A 21568-nucleotide genomic window follows, 5' to 3' on the forward strand; every position below is an offset into this window, starting at 1 on the left:
TAACTGTTTCACATTTCATCCATAAAACTCGGTGAATGCTATCGGGATTTATCTGCTAAACCAACAGTAAGTGTTGCGCATCTGTAAGGCGAAGGAGAACAACGTTCCCCTGAAACTACAGCAGCAGCTGATTCAGAGTCTATCAGCGCTGAGCATCTAGAGAAACCATCATTGTTCATTCTTCTTTGCTAAATGGCTCACCCTCAGTTAGACTGAATTTGAAGCATCTGTGAACATACCAACATACCAAAATCCATCAGCTAGATGTAGGTCTCGACTTTGACTGGGACATTTTAGTTGAATGTTAATCTAAGCCGTTCTTTTGCACCTGGCCATATGTTAAAAAAGGTTTGCACTGTAGTGGAAGGTGAGCTTCTGGCCTCCTGAACAAAAGTGTTCCCACGTCATGATGCAGCCACCGCCATGCTTCACTTCACAGTGAGTTTCCTACCAGCTACGAAGATGTTTTCCAAAGCATTTCTCAGTTGTGTGCCGTTGACAGATCGAAAGAAATGTGTTTTGATGATTCACTCGGAAATCGGTGTTCAAAAGTGTGACTTATAAATTAAGCTGCGGTCAAAATATGTTGGTTTGTTGCAGATTGAGAGCAGATATAAGATTTACTGTTATATAAACACCACCAGTGAGCGGCAACATGCAAATAAGTGACGAGATACACAAAGAAGACTTCTAAATATGCAGCGTTCACAACCACAACGTCAGAAAACTTTACGACTTAAATATAATGTTTTTAGTTCAAAAAAGAAAGAGAGATTTACGTTCAGCGTACTCTGCGTTAGATTAAATTGGAAATTCATCTGCAGGAAGATTAAAAAGGACTCACTCTCTGCTGTAGATGAATATATGGTTTCCCTGGTTGTCCCAGTCTCTCCCTGCTCTCCCTTATATCCTCTGTCACCTTTAGGACCTGCAGGGTCAAGTAGAAGATGACACCTATCAGACTTGGCATCTAAGAGCAAAATGTTCAAAACAAAATGAAAATATGTGTCTACAGCAACCTACCAGGTGGGCCAGGCAGACCAGCAGGGCCAATGGGACCTGAAGAGATGGATTTAAAACATCAGCTGGTTTCTACTTGCAGCAGTCACCAGATTCAACGATCTATCATAACGGATGGCAAAAACTTTTCAGGAATCATTTCTGTGAGAGAGAGAGAGAGAGAGACCTGATAGTCCCGGAGGACCAGCGGGACCCGGGGGCCCAGCAGGTCCAGGTGGCCCTGGGATGCCAACAGAAGTAGAGCCGGCTGGGAAACGACAGAGATCACTGCACCGTTAGCTGCTAATCTCACCGAGTGTGTCGAAACGTGTTTTGTCATTATAATTTCCTTCACCTGCGTTGATGATTCGTCCAGCTTGACCGGGTTCACCTTAAAAACACAAACGCACGTCAAACAGCTGAAAAACAGTCACTGAAAGGAAAGCTCTGCAGGAGCACAGCAACTGTACCTTTGGCTCCTGGTCGGCCGGGATTTCCTGGAATTCCTAACAACACAAAGAACAGTGTCGACGTGGAAAACATTACAGGAATGAAAGCTGACTTTAAAAAAAAAAGAGGTTCTGTTAAGGTCAGAAGCACTTGATATCTTTCTATCTAATTTGCAGTTGTTTCATTCTCTGTGTATTTGAAAATTGGTTTTCCCAGCAGTCCCGGCAACAGAATCCAATATGGCAGCTGCTACGTAACTCGGTTACAGTTTCAGATGTAACCTGTTTATTGGTATTTCTGACTGTTTTTCATGAAACCAGTGGCAGACAGTGCTGTGCCATTTCTGAACATGGTCCTTTTGTATTTGACTGCAGGGAGAGAAATTGATTGCTATTGTCTTGTGTTGCTTATAGTTGCTTGGTCAAGACCAAACTACAAATCCAACTGGTTTTCTGACTCGTAATTAAAATGTGCACCAAATGTGAACATGAGGACAGTTTTAATGGTTGATAGAATAAGGATTTCGTTGAGATCAGGGTTTTTTTCTGTGTGTGTTGTAGAAGTTTCCTTTGGTCTTGGATGAGACATCATCTCTAGTCTCCAGGGGCAACCAATCTGAATCTTTGAGATTTTGAGTGGTTATGTTGTTTTAACAGAACTTCAGTTCAAAAATCTCTAACCGTCTTTTTAAACAAAAAGAACTGAATTAGTGTCCTTGATTTTTGTGCTGCTTCCTTAAAAAGACGCCTACCTGGTGGTCCTTGAAGCCCTGGTGTTCCTTCAGGGGGAAGGAGACAACGTGTGTTACAGCAATAGAAAATAAGCATGTGGTCAAACAACGAATATGTCAAAAGAAGGGATTTGACCTGGAAGTCCGGCATCTCCAGGAGGCCCAGCAGAACCCCTGAGTCCAGGCGGGCCAGGTGGTCCCTGGTCACCTGAAGCCCATAAAACAAACAACTGAATTCATGATGACCTCAGGTCGAAGTGTTTCAGACATTCTTGGGAGATAAAGTTCAGTGTGGGATTGTGCTGCTGCAATAATATATTTAATTTACCTCTTGATCCCTTTTCACCGTCTTGTCCAGAAAGTCCTGACGATAAAAAGCAAAAAAGTTCATCATTTCGAAAATAAACCCACAAAAACAAGAAGTCGCATAATGATCATGTTTATTGCTTCCAAGCAACCAGTGAGGATCCAGTTAATAGTCTGGAACAGCAAAATGATGTCAGATTCGATTAGTTAGTCCTGCGACTCACCCATGGATCCTTTGGAGCCTTTCTCTCCTGCTGGTCCTGGTAAACCAGGTTCCCCTGATAAGCAACACATCTGGATCAGTAAAGCCACGCAGGCCGAACCAAGTTCATGACAATTCACAGAGCTGTGCTCACCTTGCAGACCTCTGGATCCCTTTTCACCTGTTTCACCTAGAATGAAATAAAACGGATCCAGATCATTCGCTGACTCCACATTATGTCTGAAAGTAAGAGGAGAGCTGCAAACCTTTGAGTCCTTGGAATCCAGCAAGTCCTCTATCACCTGCAAGAGAGAAAGAGAAATCACCAAGAGCGCCATACACAACATAGAAACAGTTAACATTTGCTTTTGTTGTTATTTGTGAGCGGGTGAATCGTGTGTAAAAAACCAACCTTTTGGTCCAGGTAGTCCTGCCTCACCACGGAAACCCTGGGGACCTGGTTGACGTACAAGAAACCAAGAATGGAGAACATCAAATCACACTATCAGCTACTAAAACTGGGAAAGTGTGCATGTATGAAAGAAAGAAACTGACCAGGTGACCCGTGTAACCCTTGAATTCCTTGTGCACCTATGGACAAAACAAAGCATAAATCACCATGACTACCCGCCTCTGCGTCTGCAGCGTTCAGTGAACATCTATTTTACAAAAGGAACGCCTGCTGCAGCGGAGCAAGAGGAGGAGTCGGGTAACACCTCTCGCCTCAAATAGGATGTTACATCATTGTCTCAATAAAAATGAAGCGTATCAAAAGGTCCATGTATTTCAGATTTATTACATTGACGCATCTCAAGCATTTATTTATGTTTATTTTGGTGAATATGGCTTACTGTTAATGAAAAGCTGCAGGCGAGATGTTCAGCAAACTTGGCCTCTAAAGGCATTTAATCTCTGTGATCGTGCTCGCTCACTTTTTCCTTCCATTCAACTTCCCATATATAGGTAAGGTGGAGCACAGCATTGTCATGAATCCCAAAATATTGTCTCTTGAGTATTCAAAAGCTAAAAATTCTCCAATGGCTGCTGCACATGAGCTGCTACATTGTATTGCTTATAACAAAAACATATTAAAGTTTAATCCATTCCTCACTAATATGTAAATATGTGCTGGACAACTAAGAGTCCAATAATCTCATTTGAGTTTATGTATGTATGTTTATGTAAATAGTTGTGATTGAACATTTTTGAGTTAACAATCATTTTTGTTGGTCTCATGTAAGAGAGAAACTGTATTTTGCTGCCATGGAAAAGTCAGTTTCATGAGTATGATTATGTACATTTACTTTTCAACAATATTCTAATGTCTTATGGCGCACAGACGAGAGGACAGTTTACCTCTCGATACGTGAAATCCCGACTCTTTAGTCTTTTATGTCTGTGCACCGACGCAGAGCTTTGGAAAGTCTCACATTATTTACTTCCCTTTACTTTTCTCACGTCATGTCTGTTAAGTTACACCACTAACCTCGTCGAGGCATTGCGACTGAAACAAACTCAAAGTGCGACTGAAACAAGCTCAAAGTGGATCCAAAACCTAGAGGTTGGAGTCCTTGTCAAACGGTGTTTTTGACTAAAGTCCCAGAGGGTTAGAGCTCCAGTTAAACGACATTTAACTAAAGTCCTAAAAGGGGTGGTGGTTTTAATGTTTTTATCTCTTTTTTTTTAATCTTTTTCAAAATCTCTTTCACTTTCTTACTGTTTATTCAATGTCACGTGTTGTTTTCATTTTAATTATGTAAAGCACTTTGAAATGGTGAGAAGGTTGTTAATAAGGCCTCTGAACAAGGCTTGAATAAAAAATGACTCCACACTGCCATCTGGTGGCATTTTTAGTTCATGCACCAAAGAAGGCTCTGGATAGAAACATCCGGTCTTACTTCATCTAGTTATTTATTTTCTACAGAATTTGACCTTCATTTCCGCTGATGTTACCTTTTGGTCCAGGGGCCCCAGCAGGTCCAACAGATCCAGCTTCACCTAGCGAAACCCAAACATGAGATCATGAAGAAACCCCCTTGCTTCTGAACCGGAAATACTACAGTAACGGCCTACAGCCCCTACACAGAGCCATACCTTTATCCCCTTTGAGTCCAAAGCCTGCAGGTCCTGGGTCGCCTCTAGGCCCAGGTGGTCCTTCGCGACCCCTGATACCTGGTGGCCCTTCCACTCCATGCTCACCTGACCAGACATTTTTGCATTAAAGTCATCAGTACACACCAACCAATCAGTACCACAATAGAACATAGTGCAATCTCTTTACCTTGGCTTCCTTTCTGTCCTTTGGGACCCTCAGGACCAGCATGTCCCATTGGACCTGGTGTGCCTGAAAGCAAAGGTCAAAGTCAGGATGATTATATTATGAAAGCACTTAACCATCCAAAGGAAAACGTGAAAATCAGCTGGTTGGTCAAAGAAAATGGCTACACACCTGGAATTCCAGGGAAACCAGGCTCCCCTGTTGATACAGAAAAATATTTTACTTTCATGAAACTGTAAAGGAAAAAATGGAAAACAGACATCTTTCTTGCTTACCTTTCAATCCAGAGTCCCCTGAAAAAGGCAAAAACAAATAAATGAATAAATAAATAAATAAATAACCATATGGATTCTCTTTACATTAAAAAAAGTTTCATTTATTTAGTTTTCATGAGAAAAAAACCTTTGTTTTACTGGTACCTTTAGGTCCAGGTAATCCCCTCTCTCCCTGCACTGAGGATGCCAGGAAGCCTGAGTCAGAGAAGAGGATATCAGTCAATTGAATTCAGAGCACGCATGTGGGAGAGTGTGTGTTTGCACTTTACCTCTGAATGCCTGTGACTGCATTTCTGACCTCAACATTTGATGGATGGCCATCTGAAGGAAGGCGCTATCTATGTATCTTCCACTCACTGCGGTCCCACCGCTGACACCACCGCTGGTCCCAACACCGGTGCCAATGACGAAACCGGTACCGGAACTGCCGGTGCCGCCGCCAAAGCCGGTACCGGAACTGCCGGTGCCGCCGCCAAAGCCGGTACCAGAACTGCCAGTGCCGCCACCAAAACTGGTACCGGAACTGCTGGTGCCGCCGCCGAAACCGGCACCACCTGCACTGACACCGTCACTGAAACTGGTACCAGCACTCCCAGCACCGCCGCTCAAGTTGGTACCAGCACTGCCGGCGCTCCCACTGAAACTGGTACCAGAGCTGCTACTGGAGCTAGTTCCAGCTCCAACAGCCCCTCCAGCACCTCCGGCACCCACAACGCCGACATCAGCATCATTCCGACTGGCAGATCCGCCTGCACCAGCACCAGCAATAATGATTTGCATTTTGGAGTCCGAGCTTCCACCTCCACCTGCACCTCCGAATCCGTGGACTAGTGTGTTGTCAGTGCCGGTGCCTCCACCTCCACCGCTCACATAGGTGTTGATGTCATTGGAAGAACCCGACAGCCGACTAGTGTGAGCATTGGCGACTGAGACCTCGGTCTCCAGAGTCGACACTCGCTTCTTGAGCTTCCTCACGTCCTCGGCTGAAAGAATGAAAATTTTCTGTGTTTAATTTGACAAATTGTTTGTATTTTTCAGCATACTTAAAATTCACAACAGATACATTTACATCCTTAATCAGCATCTAGGACATCAAAAAGGATGCGAGAAGTAACTTGTGCTGTCAAAATGGCATTACGTAAACGCATAATCTACTTGTGAGAAAAAGGCAAATTAACCGTAAAATATCGTTTGTTAGTGCACAAAGCCGTAGACAGAGGCAAGGCTACGATGTGATGTAATATTATAGCTGCAAACTTTCATGTGTTTTATTGCAATCTTATGTGATGGACCAGCACAAAGTGATTTATAATTGTGAAGTGAAAGAAAAATTCAAAATGTGGTGCACATTTTATTCAGCCGTCTTTAGTCTTCCCCAAAGTAAAATTAATTTCATCCGACTGAAGCTCCCTATTGAGTAAATAGGGTCCATCTGTGTGTAATTTATCTCCTTGTAAATCAATCTGTTCTAGAAACTCAAAGCCAGATCTTGGGAAGATTTGTGGAGAAAGTAAACAGCATCCACAGCTTTAAACAAACAGAAAGACTATGGTGCAACTTGCAAAAACACCAAGACAAGGCTGCCTACTTAAACTGAAAGGTCAGACAAGGAGAGCATGTATTAAAGTATTTAGCCAAAAAGCCTGTGGTAACTCTGAAGAAACTGTAGATCCACAGGCAGAAACGTGACAAGGTGAGACAAAAGAAAGTAATACAAAGTACCATTTGCAGTTTGCGATAAGCCCTGCAGGTGCATGGTGAGAATGTGGAAGAAAAGCTGAGATTTTGGTCAATATGCCAAAACAGCGTGTGGTAGAAGACCACTACTGCTGGTCAGAGATGATGGGAGGTGGAAACAGCTAAATACAGGGCAACTCCGGAAGAAAAGCTGCCAGAGGCTGAAAAGTACTTGAGACCTCGACCAGAGGTTCACCTTCCAACAGGGTAACCACCCAAAAGATGCAGCCAGAACTACAATTAAATGGTCCAGGTCAAAGCATTATGTGTGTGTTAGAAAATGGCCCAGTCAAACTCCAGACATAAATCCAAAACACACACTAAGACTTAAAAATGCTCAAACCAGCGAATATTTCAGTCTCTGGATGTGCAAAGCAGACACAGAAAAGGTGATGCTAGTTAGTATTGACTCAGGAAGGGCGAATGAGGGGAATATAAATGCATGCCACACTTTTCAGATGTTTTCATTTCTATTCCATTTCTCACTTTACATGCACTTCTTTGCGTGTATCACATAATGTGCCAGTAAACAATATGCTAACAGATACTTCTGTGAGGTTTTTAGTCACCATAATCTACCGGCAGTAGAATTGGTTCTTTATTACAAATCAGTGCTGGAGTTTACAACCAGACAATCAAATACAGCTATAAACCTTGCTATTTCCTTGAAAGAGCGTTTTCTGGCACGAGGTGGTGTAGCTTCAGTTCAGGCAGGAATCTTTCTTGGTGATAATGACATTGGTACTCAGGGGAGAAATATCAAGACGGAAACCTTGCTGTCGGAGTTACAGTGAAAGGAAAGAATTTTAAAGTGACGCTTCCTCCATCCGTTCTCTCTCTGGCAGTGAGACTCCAACAGTTTGACTTAGTTTTGGTCATGAAGAGTTTAAATTTCTTACATTTGGAATATATTCATTATCAAATAGGCCTACAAAGAGTCTTTTGCTAACAAAATGCTTCTCACACTCATTTGGCAACATGTTTGTAACATAATCTGCAGCTGTATTATAAAATATTCAGGTTTTTTTTTTCTTTCTTTTTTGTTTTTAAGAAACTTGATGAGTTTCTTTGCACATATTACCTGCATGCTACTCTTCCTCCTGTCAAGTATTAGTGTTTAGCTGCTAAAGTCAAAGTTGGACTTACAGCACCTTTGTGAAAAAATATATGAAGTTAATCTGCATGCGTCTTTGATGAATAATAAATCAGTCAGTGGTACACTTTGATGCTGCTGAACAATTATTGTATGATGAGTTTTGGCGCCAGTTTCTCTCTACAGCCTCCAAACTTAACTTTGCTATAAAAATCAAAAAGGGAATTAACAACAAAACCTAAAGTTAAGGAAAAGTTAAGTGGTCTTTTACAAAAAGCATTTATTCAGGGGGGCGATATTAACATGAGTGTGTTGCTAATTAAAAGCTAACCATGCTATGATCTGCTACATTTAGTAAGTTAATAATAACTTTAAAAAAAAAAAGAAAGTAGATTTTACAGTTCTGTTTAACACATTTTTGTCTGGAGGCAGATTGTTGACTCATTCACTGCACAGAGATCTGAGATGAGTCGTGTGATGAGATGTCACCAAGCAACAATTTCCAAAGCTGCACCAATGAATGCCAGACTTTCTGAGAGCGAGGGAGCCGTCCAGCGATCAAATTTCCAAGAAAAGGGACCACATGTACTGTCTCACAGTGCTGTGAAATAACCTTCTCCAAAGCTAAAGCAGCACATTCTTCGGGCCTAAAAACACTCTCTGACACCTTGTGGTGCTGAAACTCTAAACTCTCAGGACTGAGGTGGTTTCTTTGGGGACACATTTATTTTCTTAGTATTACTTTAATCAAATTAATGCTTTTACACGCCTCTTACCCAATGCAATGAGGCCAAACAGGAGCCCGAGCAGAAGCAGGCAGAGGAGCAGCAAGCCCAGCAGCCACTTCCACCAGGAGCAGCAGGAGTCGGAGCAGCAGCACAGTCCTCCTCCCCCAAAGATGCCGCTGTCTCTGCGGATCTCTGAAAACAGCAGATTAACCCGAGGAGTTAAATCCCAGCTCTGATCAGTCGTTTTAATCTATCAATATAACGTTTTTTCTAATTTATAAAACAGAAGAAAGATGCTAAAGGTGGTTTCAGTTCAGTTTGTGATAATAATGCAAGTGAAGCTCCAAATGTTTCAGAATTAACACCTAAAAGCCTCTGATGAACGCATCACTAAAACTATACCTGCATAGGTTGCCTTGTCTTTCATCAGGACTCCGGATGATCCGTCTGATGGGGAGAAAAAACAAACAAAAAAATAAATAAATCTCCACTATTTACACAGAAAACTAATATTTCTGAAAAGAGAGGTAGAATTTATGCTTACAGTATGAATTGCCTGTCTCTGCTTTCAGAGTGCCCGTGTCAACGTAGCTGGAAATAAGCTTCTCCTTCTTTATTGAGTCTCCTGAAAGTGAACCTGGAGGATAAAGGGAAACAATCACTCAAAATAAGCTTTTTGCACAATCCAATTATATCAATAAACTTGGCTGCCCCCTTGTGGTGAGCACATGGTAAAACAAAATACTGCTATACAGATCATGTGTGGTTTTGCGATTGTAACGTGTTACGTCACCAACAGTAGCGTTTTTTGATTTGTGCAAAATCCAGGGCACCACTGAGTCATATGGCTACACATTAGGAGGAAAAAATAGCCTCTTTTTCAATTGCCTACTTATGTATTGGGACAGCCGGAAATTGGCACCCCTTTCAAGATAAGTGCTATACGAAAATATAGGGTTACAACACAGCCTGTTAAGTAGGTTCTGTGTTTGTATTTTACTTTTTTTCCCATCCTGACGCAAGAAAATAAACTGAAGTGCTGTGTCTCCTCCGAAGACATGAGACATGCCTCTTTTTCTCCATAAGGGGGCATGAGTTCACCACTCACCTCCAGCTATATGAGTGCTGCTGGTGGTGGTGGTAAACTGCTTGCCACTGTCTTTTGCCAGAATGAGCATTTCTCCCTCCCTCCTGGCAGGAACGTTCTCCTTTTCAGAGGCCATATATCTGTAGTCTCTCTTGTAGACGTCATCGGTTTGGGACCTGGTGGCTAAAGAAGATGAAACCCATTCAGAGGACATTTCAGTTAGATAAATCGTGCAGCTCCTTAACATTTTTTTTAAATCCAGACAAAAAGGCAATCTCTTTTATGCTTACCTGTAGAGATCCCAGAGCTTATGACAGCACTGCCGTTTGACACGTTCTTCTGGACGCCATACCCTGTCAAATCAAACATACTCTCTAAATAAAAGATCTGTTTTGGTTTATTATTGCCTGGTAGATGTCTGATACTCCACAGGCTAGCAGCCATTACCTCCCAGGTTAGTGGTTACGTTGCCGCCGCTGGTGGTGAGCACACCGATAGAGGTGGGAGCCAGATTATTCTGAAAGCCATAAACTGGAAACGCAGACGCAGACACAGAATGACGAACTTAACCAAAGACTTTAGCAGTTTGTCTTTTGTTACTCTTCTAGTCAATTAAAACATATAGTGCATAAAATTCATCTGCATATTCCTGTAGGCATGCCTCCAATTGATGGTTCTGACCTGACAGAGATTGCTGTGGGACGGGGCTGAGCGGCGGGGAGCCTCCCGACATGTTGTTGGCGCTGACCTGACCGAGCTGGTAGGTGTAGCTGCTGGTGTTGCCAGCGACGACGGTCGTGGAGGAGGAAGAGGGCAGCGTGGAGGTGGACCAGGAGAAAGTGGGAAAGGCTGAATCCAGGGTGTCGTATTGGCCTGATCTCCCAGCGGTGTCGTACTGGCCTGATCTCCCAGCGGTGTCGTACTGGCCTGATCTCCCAGCGGTGTCGTACTGGCCCGATTTCAGACTCATGTCATATCGTCCAGATTTCAGGCCGGTATCGTACTGACCTGAGCTCAGGCAAACGTCATACTGGCTTGACTTCAGACCAGGATCGTACTGACCTGAACTCAGGCTAACGTCATACTGGCTGGATTTGACTCCAGCGTCACAGTGGCATGACTTTACTGTGACAGTGTGTTGGCCTGTTTGGACACCAGAGTCGCGCTGCCTGGATGTCAGTCTGCTGTCGTAGAGGCCCGACACGTCGATGGTGTTGAACCCATTCATCTGAGCAACAGGCTCAAACAGAGTCGAAGCTGTTGGAGAAAATCATCAAACTAATAAAAATGAGAGAAATGAACCTTACATTATTCGTTTTGTCTATTCTTATCATATTTTTATTAGAGCTAAGTATATTTTGTATAAGACTAAACATCACTAAATGATCATTTCATAACACTAACAAGCTGAAATTCACACTTCAACAAACACTGTAAATCCGTCTTATTTAAAAGTAACTCAGTTTGCAACCATGAATTACATATATGTAATATATATATATATATGTGTTATATATAACACAATTTTAAATCAACGCGGTTGCAGATGCCAGTTATGTGTTCAATAATTTTCTAGTTACTCATTTCATGTTAAACATTAATTATAATTGTTTTCCTTTATTTTGTGTGATGCACAAAGATACTGTCCATCAAACAGTGATCTTGCCTGTACAAAACACCTTTTCAATCAAGTTTACCCTAATATTATTTTTCAGTTTTTTTGCCATAAATTTGCAAACATTTTCATGGAGCATACTTAATTCATTCAAATGTTCCTTTTCAATTGCTTCAAAATGAACAAAAATATTATCCTATTAAGATATCACACACTGCTAAGGTTTTATTCCTTCAATCCATTATTAAAGTCGTGTTTTTAGATCCCATAATGACAAACATTTTTGGACCTTAAAGGACAAGATTCCTGGCAGTGACAGTGGGACAAATAGCAATCTAGATTAAATCATCTGGGTCAGAGACAAAGTGTCTATGAATGTGCTGCACATGCATAATTGTAGCTCTGGTAACAGAATATACCTGACTGAGTGGCCACTGAGACGGTCTTGGTCTCCACGCTGGCTTTTTTAGGTACTGGCAGGGTGACTGAGGCGGAGGAGCGGGTCGGACTGACGCTGCTGGAGCGTCCCTTCAGCAGCTTCTTCACATCTTCCAACTCTGCCCCTAACACGCCACGGCAATGTACAAAAAGCGTTCAAACAACTCAAACAGCAAATCTAATGTCAGTGGAAACTTAACTTTAATCATAAAAAATAAGTCAAAAGAAAAATCTCTGAATAAATAAACTCCTGAGGCACTAAACCTGCCTGCATAAAGGTTTCAGGTTCAAAGGCTTGTAAAGCAAAATTTGCTTTGTTAGTTTTGCTCTTTGTAGAATTTTATTGACTGAAAATGATTTTTTATTGTTTATTTCTCCACAGAAATCTTAATGCAATAAAATAATCGTGGCACTTTTGAAACATGCGTTTCTTGTAATGCAACAACAAAAACTCAAAATGAGTCAAAAGCTTTAGCAATGACGCTAAGGCAGTTAGCTTTGGCAGAAATTTAGATTTCATGTGATTTTCTTTTCTCTCTCTAAACATCAGTTTTTCATGGATTTTGTTCATTACCCAGCTGGCCTAAAGAAGTCACTTCATCATGGATAACATCATGGAGATAGATCGAAGCTAGCTCAACCAAGCTAGGTTTTGTTAAACAGTTAGCTGTTTCTCTGTGAAAAAAACAGGTTAAAATGTATGCAAAAATGTAACTACACAACAAAATTAACAAATAAGTGGTACTAATCATTATTAAGTATAATACTATTATAAATTCTCAATAATCTAGTCAGCTATATTCCTTCTTTTGAGTCTACGTCTTTTTGGGTTATCAAACAGAAGTTAGCTAAGTTGTTTTCCAGAAGTGTTTATTTTTTTAAATGGAGGCAAAATGCTGCATTTATAATGAGCTATAGTAAGGCTTGTGATGTAAATCATTTCAGTGTTTTTGTATATTCAGTAAAACTGTTTTTAGTTGATATGTTGAAGAACCCCACAGTAGGGAAAAAAATGTAAAAGGTAAAAGTTCTTGAGAGAAAACTTTTTTTTTACAATCATTTTTGCTATGCTGTGTAATATGAGGAGTAGCACTTCTTGTACCACAATGGAAAAGTCAGAGACCCGTTTAAGAGTCCAAAGGGGCGCTGAACAATTGTTATATCACTGATTGAATAACAGTAGTTACTGACTTTAATCAGCAGGGGGCGCAACGAGCAGCACTTCTCCTCCTGGGAGAACAAGAACAGGAGTGACTCATTTGTACCATTCCTGCCACCGTGATCTGGCCCCTTTTACTTTTTCCCCACATTGTTTTACTGTAGAGCAAGTCAATGCTGTCACTGTTTCAAACCCGCCCTCACTGTTTTTTGTCCAAAAACTAACTATACATGTGTAACTAATACAAAAAATGTCAAGGCATGTGCGAGCTGGAATTTGACTTTGTGATATGCAGTTTTCGAGCCAAAACATCTGACAGCGACATAACTCAAAAACAAAAATCCCGCATGAGAAATCATTTAACGGCAATGCACTTCTTTGAAAGGACTCTTAGAAAACTTTTTTTTTTTGGTGCTTTATGAGGAGTTGCGTAACAACTGCCAAAGGATCAGTGTCTCCAGTGGTCTTACATCTTCCGGCAGATGGGGAGGCACTTTGTAATCTGGCTCTGATCTCGCTCTCTGGGAAAAATAAAGGAAGAAATCAAAGCACACATTAGACTAAGGAATCTTGATTTAATAAAAAAAAAATGTAAAAAGAAACAGGTCAAGAAAATTTAGCGAGATGGAGCGTAAATAATAATGGGGAATAAACCTGAATACCTCTGCTTTCACTCCTCCCTCTTGTGGCGCCGGAGCCTAAGAAGGAAAATGGAAGGAAACATCAAAAACACATCTTTGAAATCACAAACTATTCGATACTATAGTAGTTTCAGTCTTACAGTAGTTCCCATAGTCTTTGCGTGAAAATTCTGGGGAGGAATTACCACTGGAGCTCCCTAAAAGTAAAACACATATGAAGAGTTAGCGCTCCCAGTGAGTCATGACCGTTTCCTTCAAGTTTTTTGTTCCCATTTGTGGCCGCCTCTGGTGGCAACTCAGGATCCTACCGTCGTAGCCTCCCGAGCGGCTGGCTATGGTCTTCCTCTCTCGGAAACCTGGCGACAGCCCCACTGATGTCCCTCCAGTCTGAGCTCTCCTGGCACCGCCCGACGAGCTGGACCGAACCTTTGACACGGAGCTCACGAGATAAGTGCTTCCACTGCTTCCTCCTCTCCCTCCTCCTCCTCCTCCTCCGCTCCCATAGCCCTCTCCATCGATGTAGCTTCCGCCACCTTCACCTCCTCCAGAGGAATCTCCTCCCAGGTAGATTCCTGAGGAGGAGCTGTAGTTACTCGTCACGCCTATAGAGGCTGGGGAGACAATAAATAAATACTTTTTAAATGAACTCAAATTTGAACAACCTAGGTGACTAAGCTCCAATAAGGTTCACATTATTGGAGCTTACATTTAAGATACTCCAAGTAGTGCACAGAAAATCTGAAAATTGCTTTCCTCCAAACGCTAGTCATAAAAACATTTCACCAAAATATGGATGTCATAATGATCTCAAAGTGGTATGTTCAAAGGACGTTTTCTGGATTTAAGTTTTTTCTTCCTTGATTCATTTTTGTGTTCAGCATCAGTTATCAGTGCATCTTTTTTGTGTTTCAGTATGAAGACACAATGTCACAAGAGGAAAGGCTAGAGGATTGCCTTACTGTGCATTTAACTCTTTAGCATGTACAGTTTGCTCACCAGATAGGTTAAGACTACCACAGATATTTTGGACATGTTGAATAATCTGTGGCGCATTAGCACCACGGCCCTCATGCCTCATGCGACTGCAACAGAACCGATACAACTGTCTTTCAAATATCACTGGCAATAAACTAGGATTTAATCTCATACCACACTATGCTGTCTGCGCTAATAAAAGTTCACTCACCTCGGCATCCCGGATCCTTGAAATTGAAAAACTTGACCTTTTTATCTGAATAAACTGACTAATAGTTATTTGACCATGTAGGGGTGATGATAGGGCGTTAAAATTTCATCCCTACATGCCCAGGTGATTTGTGAATCCATAAAAAAGACAAAACAAAGATATCGCGGTAAAAACTTTTGAATTCCACACACAAGACTTAGCAAGTTAATAGATTTTTTTTATTTCTTGGAGTGAAATGATTGATCATTTTTTCTGCCTGATAACGTGCATTATCCTAAAGTTGAAAAATCTTTCCCTTTTGCTAATATTTTATATGTGGCATTTGGCTTATTAAGAACTGAATTAGCTCAATTGCAGTATAACTCTGCTTTCCGTTTGTTTGAGCGGCCACCGCATCGACTTTAGATTGCCTCCTTCACTTTGCCTGGAAGCTCTTTAAAGTTTCTCTCTTGCACAAGCCCAGAAGTCTTCTGCTCTACCGGGGGCTTAAAAATACAACATCCCCAAACTTTTGCTTGGAGACAAACCCACAACTTCCCACAACTTAGCCGACGAGTGGAAAGTTGCTCTCACATGAGGAGAAGTAGGTTCCACTGCTGTTCTGCGTTAAGACATTCTTCTCAAAACCCAGCCCTCCGGCACCGCTGGACATATTCCTGTGATTTGATCCGCTGGTTCCCTCTGGCAACAAGAAGACAAACAGCAAAACAAAAAGAAGCTGTTACTCATCGGCTACTTCCTTTAGAAATAGCTAGCCTCGTGATTTTATTACACTTTTTGCTGTATACAGACAACAATATATAAAAAAAAGGCGAAAGCAGACTCACTTGGTGGGAGAGAAGTCAGTCGGGTGGTGGAGGTTACGGTTTCTGTCAGAACTGATGAAAAGACAAACAGTAATCACTGTGTGCTGTGTGTTTGGTCTACTTCTGCGAGCTTCGTCTTATTTTAACAACTGCAGTGTTAGTGCTCTGACTGTTTTCTAAACTGATGCCCGGTTTCAGTTCAGGCAGCAGCAGCAGCGGCATATTTTCTCAATAACGCCATCAAACGAGGCGTCTCGAAACAATAAATTCAACTAACAATGTTTAATAGATGAAGGAGAACAATGACTGTGTTGACTGGTTTGAGTTTATTCTTGTACAACACAGACACTTTGAGTTTCTTTGTTTATTGGACAGTTTTTGGCCTCATCAATTCACTCAGGTCTCTTATTCTTGAAGTTGGAATAATCTTCCGATGCAAACTTTGACCCTAATGAATGACAACTATGTAACTACAGTTAAAATTCCTGACTGCTGAGACATAAATAAAGTCCACCAAACTGTAAAACTATTTGACAGGTCAATGTTTTCTGGTGGACAGATCAAGCCCAGGGCACGTTACATAAAGTACTTTGGGCTCTCAGGCCAGCAGGGGGCTGGCAACTGTGAGCAACAACAAACCCTAAAATTTCAAATTTCTAAGTAGTTTATCATGACTGAGCCTTTTAAATCAGTTTTGAGGCAAATGGGAAAATGTATTTAAGATTTAAATATATCTGGTAAGTAAAAGGAAAAACACAAATCCCTATTTGGATCTTTAGACAAAGACATTTAAATGAGTCACGTTGAAGCTTTAAGTCGGACGAAATGAGTCAGAGATGTAACTTCGCCTCCACAGTTATCTGATAAATAATGTAGAGAGAATCATTTTGGATGGTCAAGAAAAACATTTTGTTGTAGGGTCAATTTATTCCTCTAACTTGTAACTCTTGTAACTAGGAATGTCAGATGCAAACAATAAAGTTTGGATGATTGTAAAAATAGACTTTAGTTGTGCTGTGGGCCCACTAAAATTTTGCGCCGCCTTTGCTGGCGGATGTGAGACAATTTTCTGCTCCAAATGTGACGGGATCCTGAGGTCTTTGGCTGTGATTAATTAAATCTATATTTTCATTGGAACAAAAAGTAGACTCGGATGTAGAATATAAGAAAAGCCAACGTGAGCTCACCTCAAATCAAACATTTCTTTTTTTTCCTAATAATCCGTCTGTGGACTGTCTCTGCATGTCAGAATCTGTCTTTTTACCTGGCTGTTTTATCTGTGAAGATCTGAAAGTTCATTAGCCTGTTAAGGTCAAAGCGTATGCGACATTGTTTGGTTGTTTCTTTCCACAGTAACTTGCTGTGACAGCTTGTGCCTGTTATGCAGAAGCTACAACATTAAACAGAACTCATCCTGCAGAATGACTCTCAGAAGTACTATGCACAAACAACTCCTTCCTAATCCGTGTGCATGCTTGCAGCGAACTGCAATTAGGATCTGGTTTTAGAACAACCGCAAGGCAGGAAATTAAAGCTTTTGCGAAATGATTATTTGTCTAGTATAGGTTGTAAATTGTAGGCGACCAAAAAAAAAAAAAAAAAAAAATCATTATGGACCAAATTCTTCCCTGCGCTTTGCTGGCTTCCCTTAAAGATAATGTTCATTCCACTTGGATTTCACGTCGCCTCTTTGTCCTCCTCCACGTCTGTCCTCCTCCTCCTGCTGCTCTCCTTCCTTTTAGGGATCTCCGTCTGTTTCAGAGTCGAGGCTAAAACCTGATCATTACTCTGCTGCTCTTGACGTTTGACTGTGGAAACAAAATCTCACTGCCGTTTCTGCACAATAACAGTCCAAAAACGGATTTTTTATGACCATCAGCCAGACCGCATTTTTGTCGGTCCTTCTCTTTTGTTACAGCACGGTTCGTTCGAGTTAGAGTTTTGTGTGGACGTTAAGACTTGCTGTAGGCCTCTTAAATAATCAATTCAGTAAAGGTTGTTAACGAACTTTAGTCCCAGACAACAAGTCTGAGTTGATTCTTTAGGTTTTGAAGCACACGTGCATCTCAGGTGTTTGTTTTTATGACTTGAGCTGGCTGGAATCCCCTTCTCCAGCTGTGTTTTATTTTTATGTTGTATTTCTGACTGAAATACACAGATGCTGTCCACTTGTTGAAATTTATTCTAGATAGTCCTAATATTTCCTATTCTTATGGTATGTTTCTTCCTAATAGTCGACTCAGTTCTCAATCAAATTTATCTTTCCAGGTGAGTCAACATTGCAAAAAGTTTGTCTGATTTGAATTTAAAAAATGAAATGTAATCTTAGAACATTGGGACTTACTTTATCTAAGAAAAATACGCACTCTTTAACCCTATAACTCTAGAAATGCATCATTTTTGATACAATTTGTCATACTATTTTCCTCAAAACCTGATTTATAAATGTGCCGCTAAATATATTTTACACATTCTTTATAAAGATACAAAATGCTGTTCAGCCATGCCATCAGCTATGCGCAATACAGACATCTACTGTGAAAGCCTAACGTATCAAATACAATGCAAAAAGGGGGAACTTGATAAGGAAAAGGTCAATATTTCGAGAAAAAGGTACTGATTTGTTTCAAATCATCCAACAAACACATTAAAAAATCTAGAATTACATTAAAAAAAAATTCTTACATCAGGCTTCAAAATGTCAGACCGAAGCTAGAAGAACACTCACTACCATTTTGACTCTTGGGTTTAGCAGTTTTCTCTAAAGTAACATAAGCAGACGGAGAAGCTGATTACACACTCCAACTCAGCTACCGTCTGACATTTACTCTTGTTTGCTGGACTTGAACAGCTGCAGGCTTTCACATTTAGCTGCAAGTTGTGTAAAAAAAAAAAAAAGAAAAAAAGAAAAAAAAAGAGATATCCAGAAAATGACGACCCGAACGCCGAGATGTGGAAACCAGTAAAAAAAAAAGCGTGCATGGTGTTAGTACGGCTTCAAAAAGAGGGAAACACAACCATCACCAAAGGTGAAAAAGTTTCATACAAGTTTCGAATGCTTATTTTATAAAGTTTCCACTAAAGTTTGTCACTTCACTCTAAAAAATAAATTGTTGTGCTCTTGTTTTTTTTTCTTTGTTTGTTTGTTTGTCATCTTAAACACTTTGTGATTAAATCAAGCATTCTCACCCTTTTCTCCCGAGATCTCCATCTGCCTTGTTAACTCGTCCATCCCATCTTATCTAGTGAGATGGTGACAGAAGAAGAAGAAGAAGAAGAAGAAGAAGAAGAAGAAGAAGAAGAAGAAGAAGAAGAAGAAGAAGAAGAAGAAGAAGAAGAAGAAAAAAAAAGACATTGGCCACCGTCATGCATATTCTGTTAGTCTTTAAATGTGGAAAATAAGATTTCAGCAACTGTTTGATGAGGAACAAGAAACAGTGTTGTGCTCGAATGAAAGGGGAAGGGGGGAGTCGTAAGAACTCTAAGCTGCTTGTTTACAGCAATCAATTGAAATTTCATCCAGCCCAAAACTGGAAAACGTCCCCCCACATCAGTCGCATGATCATATTTTAAAGACCACAGTCGAATGCCTCTGCGGCTCCTTTTATTTGGACATTGGCCTCCAGTGGTATTAACTGAGACACTCCCTTCTGTGAAGAAAACTTTTCCCTGCCATGCTCACCTCTCATCTGAATGCTGAAAACCACATTAGACCCACGATGGATCATATACGGAGCACTTTTGTGTCCTTGGAAACTAAAACAACAAAGACACAAAAGGAGCTGAGGCGGATCAGTGCACAGTTCTCAAAAGATCATCCTCCGACCACACCCAGGCAGATAAGGACCTCTAACTGCATTGGTATTCCTGTTCGGGGGCTTGTGATGCTGAAATCACACCAAGGTCACAGTCACTGTTATAAACACATCTAGAAACATACATTTCCTCATCTGTTCTGAAAGTAAAGATAAAAAAAAAACTGACACATACACACCCATCATAAATTAAATGCTATTAGCATCCTATTAAAGTTTCTATAAACTCATCCCCCTTTTTATAGCATGTAACTGATCCGGGCAGCAATTATTAAGAGTTGATGTATAAAGCCACAGCTTGGACAGGTCCTCTGGAATATATTTAGAAGGATGTGAATAGCACAGCAAAAGGGGGTGTTCTGTAACAGAAAAACGATCCCCAAAAAACCCCCTGGTGGATTTAACAAACAAGCCGAGAAGTACTTTCCAGGAGGAAGCCAAAGGGAAGCTAAAGTTATTCCAGTCTGTAAAACTAACACGACAGCCCGTCACCAAAACTCCCAGAGCGCAGTCGTTAACGCAGAGATGCAAGAAAGGCCAGGTGCAAGAAAAAAAAACCCCGCACATCCAACATAAGTAGGCTTTAGACAATGAAAGGGGAAAAAAAGAAGTTTTAAAAAAGAGAAAAACTTCCAGCTTCAGTGTTTTTCTCCATACCTTCAAGCACTCTCCTTGTAGCAGTCTGGTTCCTCTCAGGACGCAGAGACTTATCCCGTGGAAGAACAATGCGTCAGTGTGGAGCTGACGCGCAGAGCGTGCGGGGATGTTCCCCCAAACTCCCTTCGCTTCTTTTGTGCCTTTTCGCTCAACTTTCCCAGGCGAGTCAAAACACAGATTTGGGCTCCGGTCCCAGCCGCGCCCATCGGAGCTGCAGCTTGGCAGGCAGGTGTGGCAGACGGCACGGGAAGCTGAGTATTAAAAAAAAATATAAAATAGAGCCTGAGGGGGGTTGGGGGTGGGGGGGACAGATAAGCAATTAAGTTGTCATATTCTCTGCCCCTGCAGGCACAGATTGTCGACTGAGGGGCCCGGGGGGAGAAAGAAAGGAGATAAACTCCTCCTCTTCTCGCTACTGCTTCACTGCTGTGGTCACCAGTTTAAAAACGGGCAAAGTTTTTGGGCGGAGGTGGTAAAAAAGAGAGAGAGAGGGGAAAAAAAAGTAAGATTTGGGAGATGTGATTTTCTCTCTCTCTTTCTCTCTGTCTTTCTGTGTTTTTCTGAACAGAAAATAGAGGGGGCTGTCTCAGGTTGTGCTGATCTGCAGTGGGCAGTAAATCCATTCCGCTGCAGCTGCAACACATCTGGCCCCCATATTGAAATAAGAAACTTAACTTTTGCTCCATATGGCTTCAGACAGTAGGTATGGCTGAGTGTTTTCCAACATACGCACTCAGTTTTGGAGGGTAAAAAAAAAAGAGCGCTCAGATGTGAGCGGCTCGGTACCGGTCAAACTTCATTGTGTTTTCACTGGACTTTGCGTTACTGACGTGGATTGGACATGGCGCGTACGTGGTTTTAAAAGGTCCTTAACGTGACAACTTTTGGGAACCACTTTTCACGAAAAATTGGTGTGTGCATATCTAGAAACTTCTTTTTAAAATAGCTCAAGCTCAGTTAGTTTGAATGAAGAATGTCAGTGAGCATCAATTTTTTATTTCACTTAGGTCTTTACTTTGACTGGGCCATTTCAACACAACAAAATGTTTTCATCTAATCCATTCCGTTGCATCTCTGGCTGAACATCTGGTGTGTGTTGGAAGATGAACCTCCATCTTCTGCAGCCTGCAACACATCACTTCTGATCAGCATCTTTGGCTTGGCCACACCTAAGAAAAAAAACATCCAACAGCATGATGCTACTGTTATCATCCTTTAAACTGCTTTGCTTTGCTTTATGTTATCTCTGGCACGTCTACTTTCTTGTTCTTTTTGATGCTGTTTGTTCACTGATGTTTTCTAGATGCCTTCACAGACCAGTTGTATGTTTTGATAGGATCTCTTAATTCAGTCATCTCTTGTGAAG

The 21568-nt window shown here is 41.2% G+C and overlaps 1 protein-coding gene across 1 annotated transcript; it reads right to left on the reverse strand.

Annotated features, from left to right (window-relative positions):
- Positions 1–790: 790 nt before the first annotated feature.
- On the reverse strand, positions 791–20577 carry LOC103133079 (collagen alpha-1(XVII) chain-like; the record flags this gene model as incomplete). Its single annotated transcript, XM_016667729.1, has 36 exons — positions 20203–20577; positions 18920–18972; positions 15752–15802; positions 15498–15605; positions 14047–14349; positions 13879–13935; positions 13760–13795; positions 13568–13618; positions 11920–12063; positions 10567–11142; positions 10333–10416; positions 10176–10238; positions 9907–10068; positions 9343–9435; positions 9201–9245; positions 8847–8990; positions 5510–6223; positions 5385–5435; positions 5241–5258; positions 5137–5163; positions 4969–5031; positions 4782–4886; positions 4641–4685; positions 3243–3278; positions 3100–3144; positions 2954–2989; positions 2842–2877; positions 2710–2763; positions 2508–2543; positions 2316–2387; positions 2201–2227; positions 1470–1505; positions 1355–1390; positions 1187–1267; positions 1024–1059; positions 791–928 (listed from the first exon to the last, which is right to left on the reverse strand). Coding segments are annotated over exons 2-36 (3652 nt in total), but the record flags the coding sequence as incomplete, so codon positions are not given.
- Between the last annotated feature and the right edge of the window lie 991 nt (positions 20578–21568).

Source organism: Poecilia formosa, unplaced genomic scaffold, assembly GCF_000485575.1.
Source record: "Poecilia formosa unplaced genomic scaffold, Poecilia_formosa-5.1.2 Scaffold2233, whole genome shotgun sequence".
In the NCBI taxonomy this organism is placed as follows: Eukaryota; Metazoa; Chordata; class Actinopteri; order Cyprinodontiformes; family Poeciliidae; genus Poecilia; species Poecilia formosa.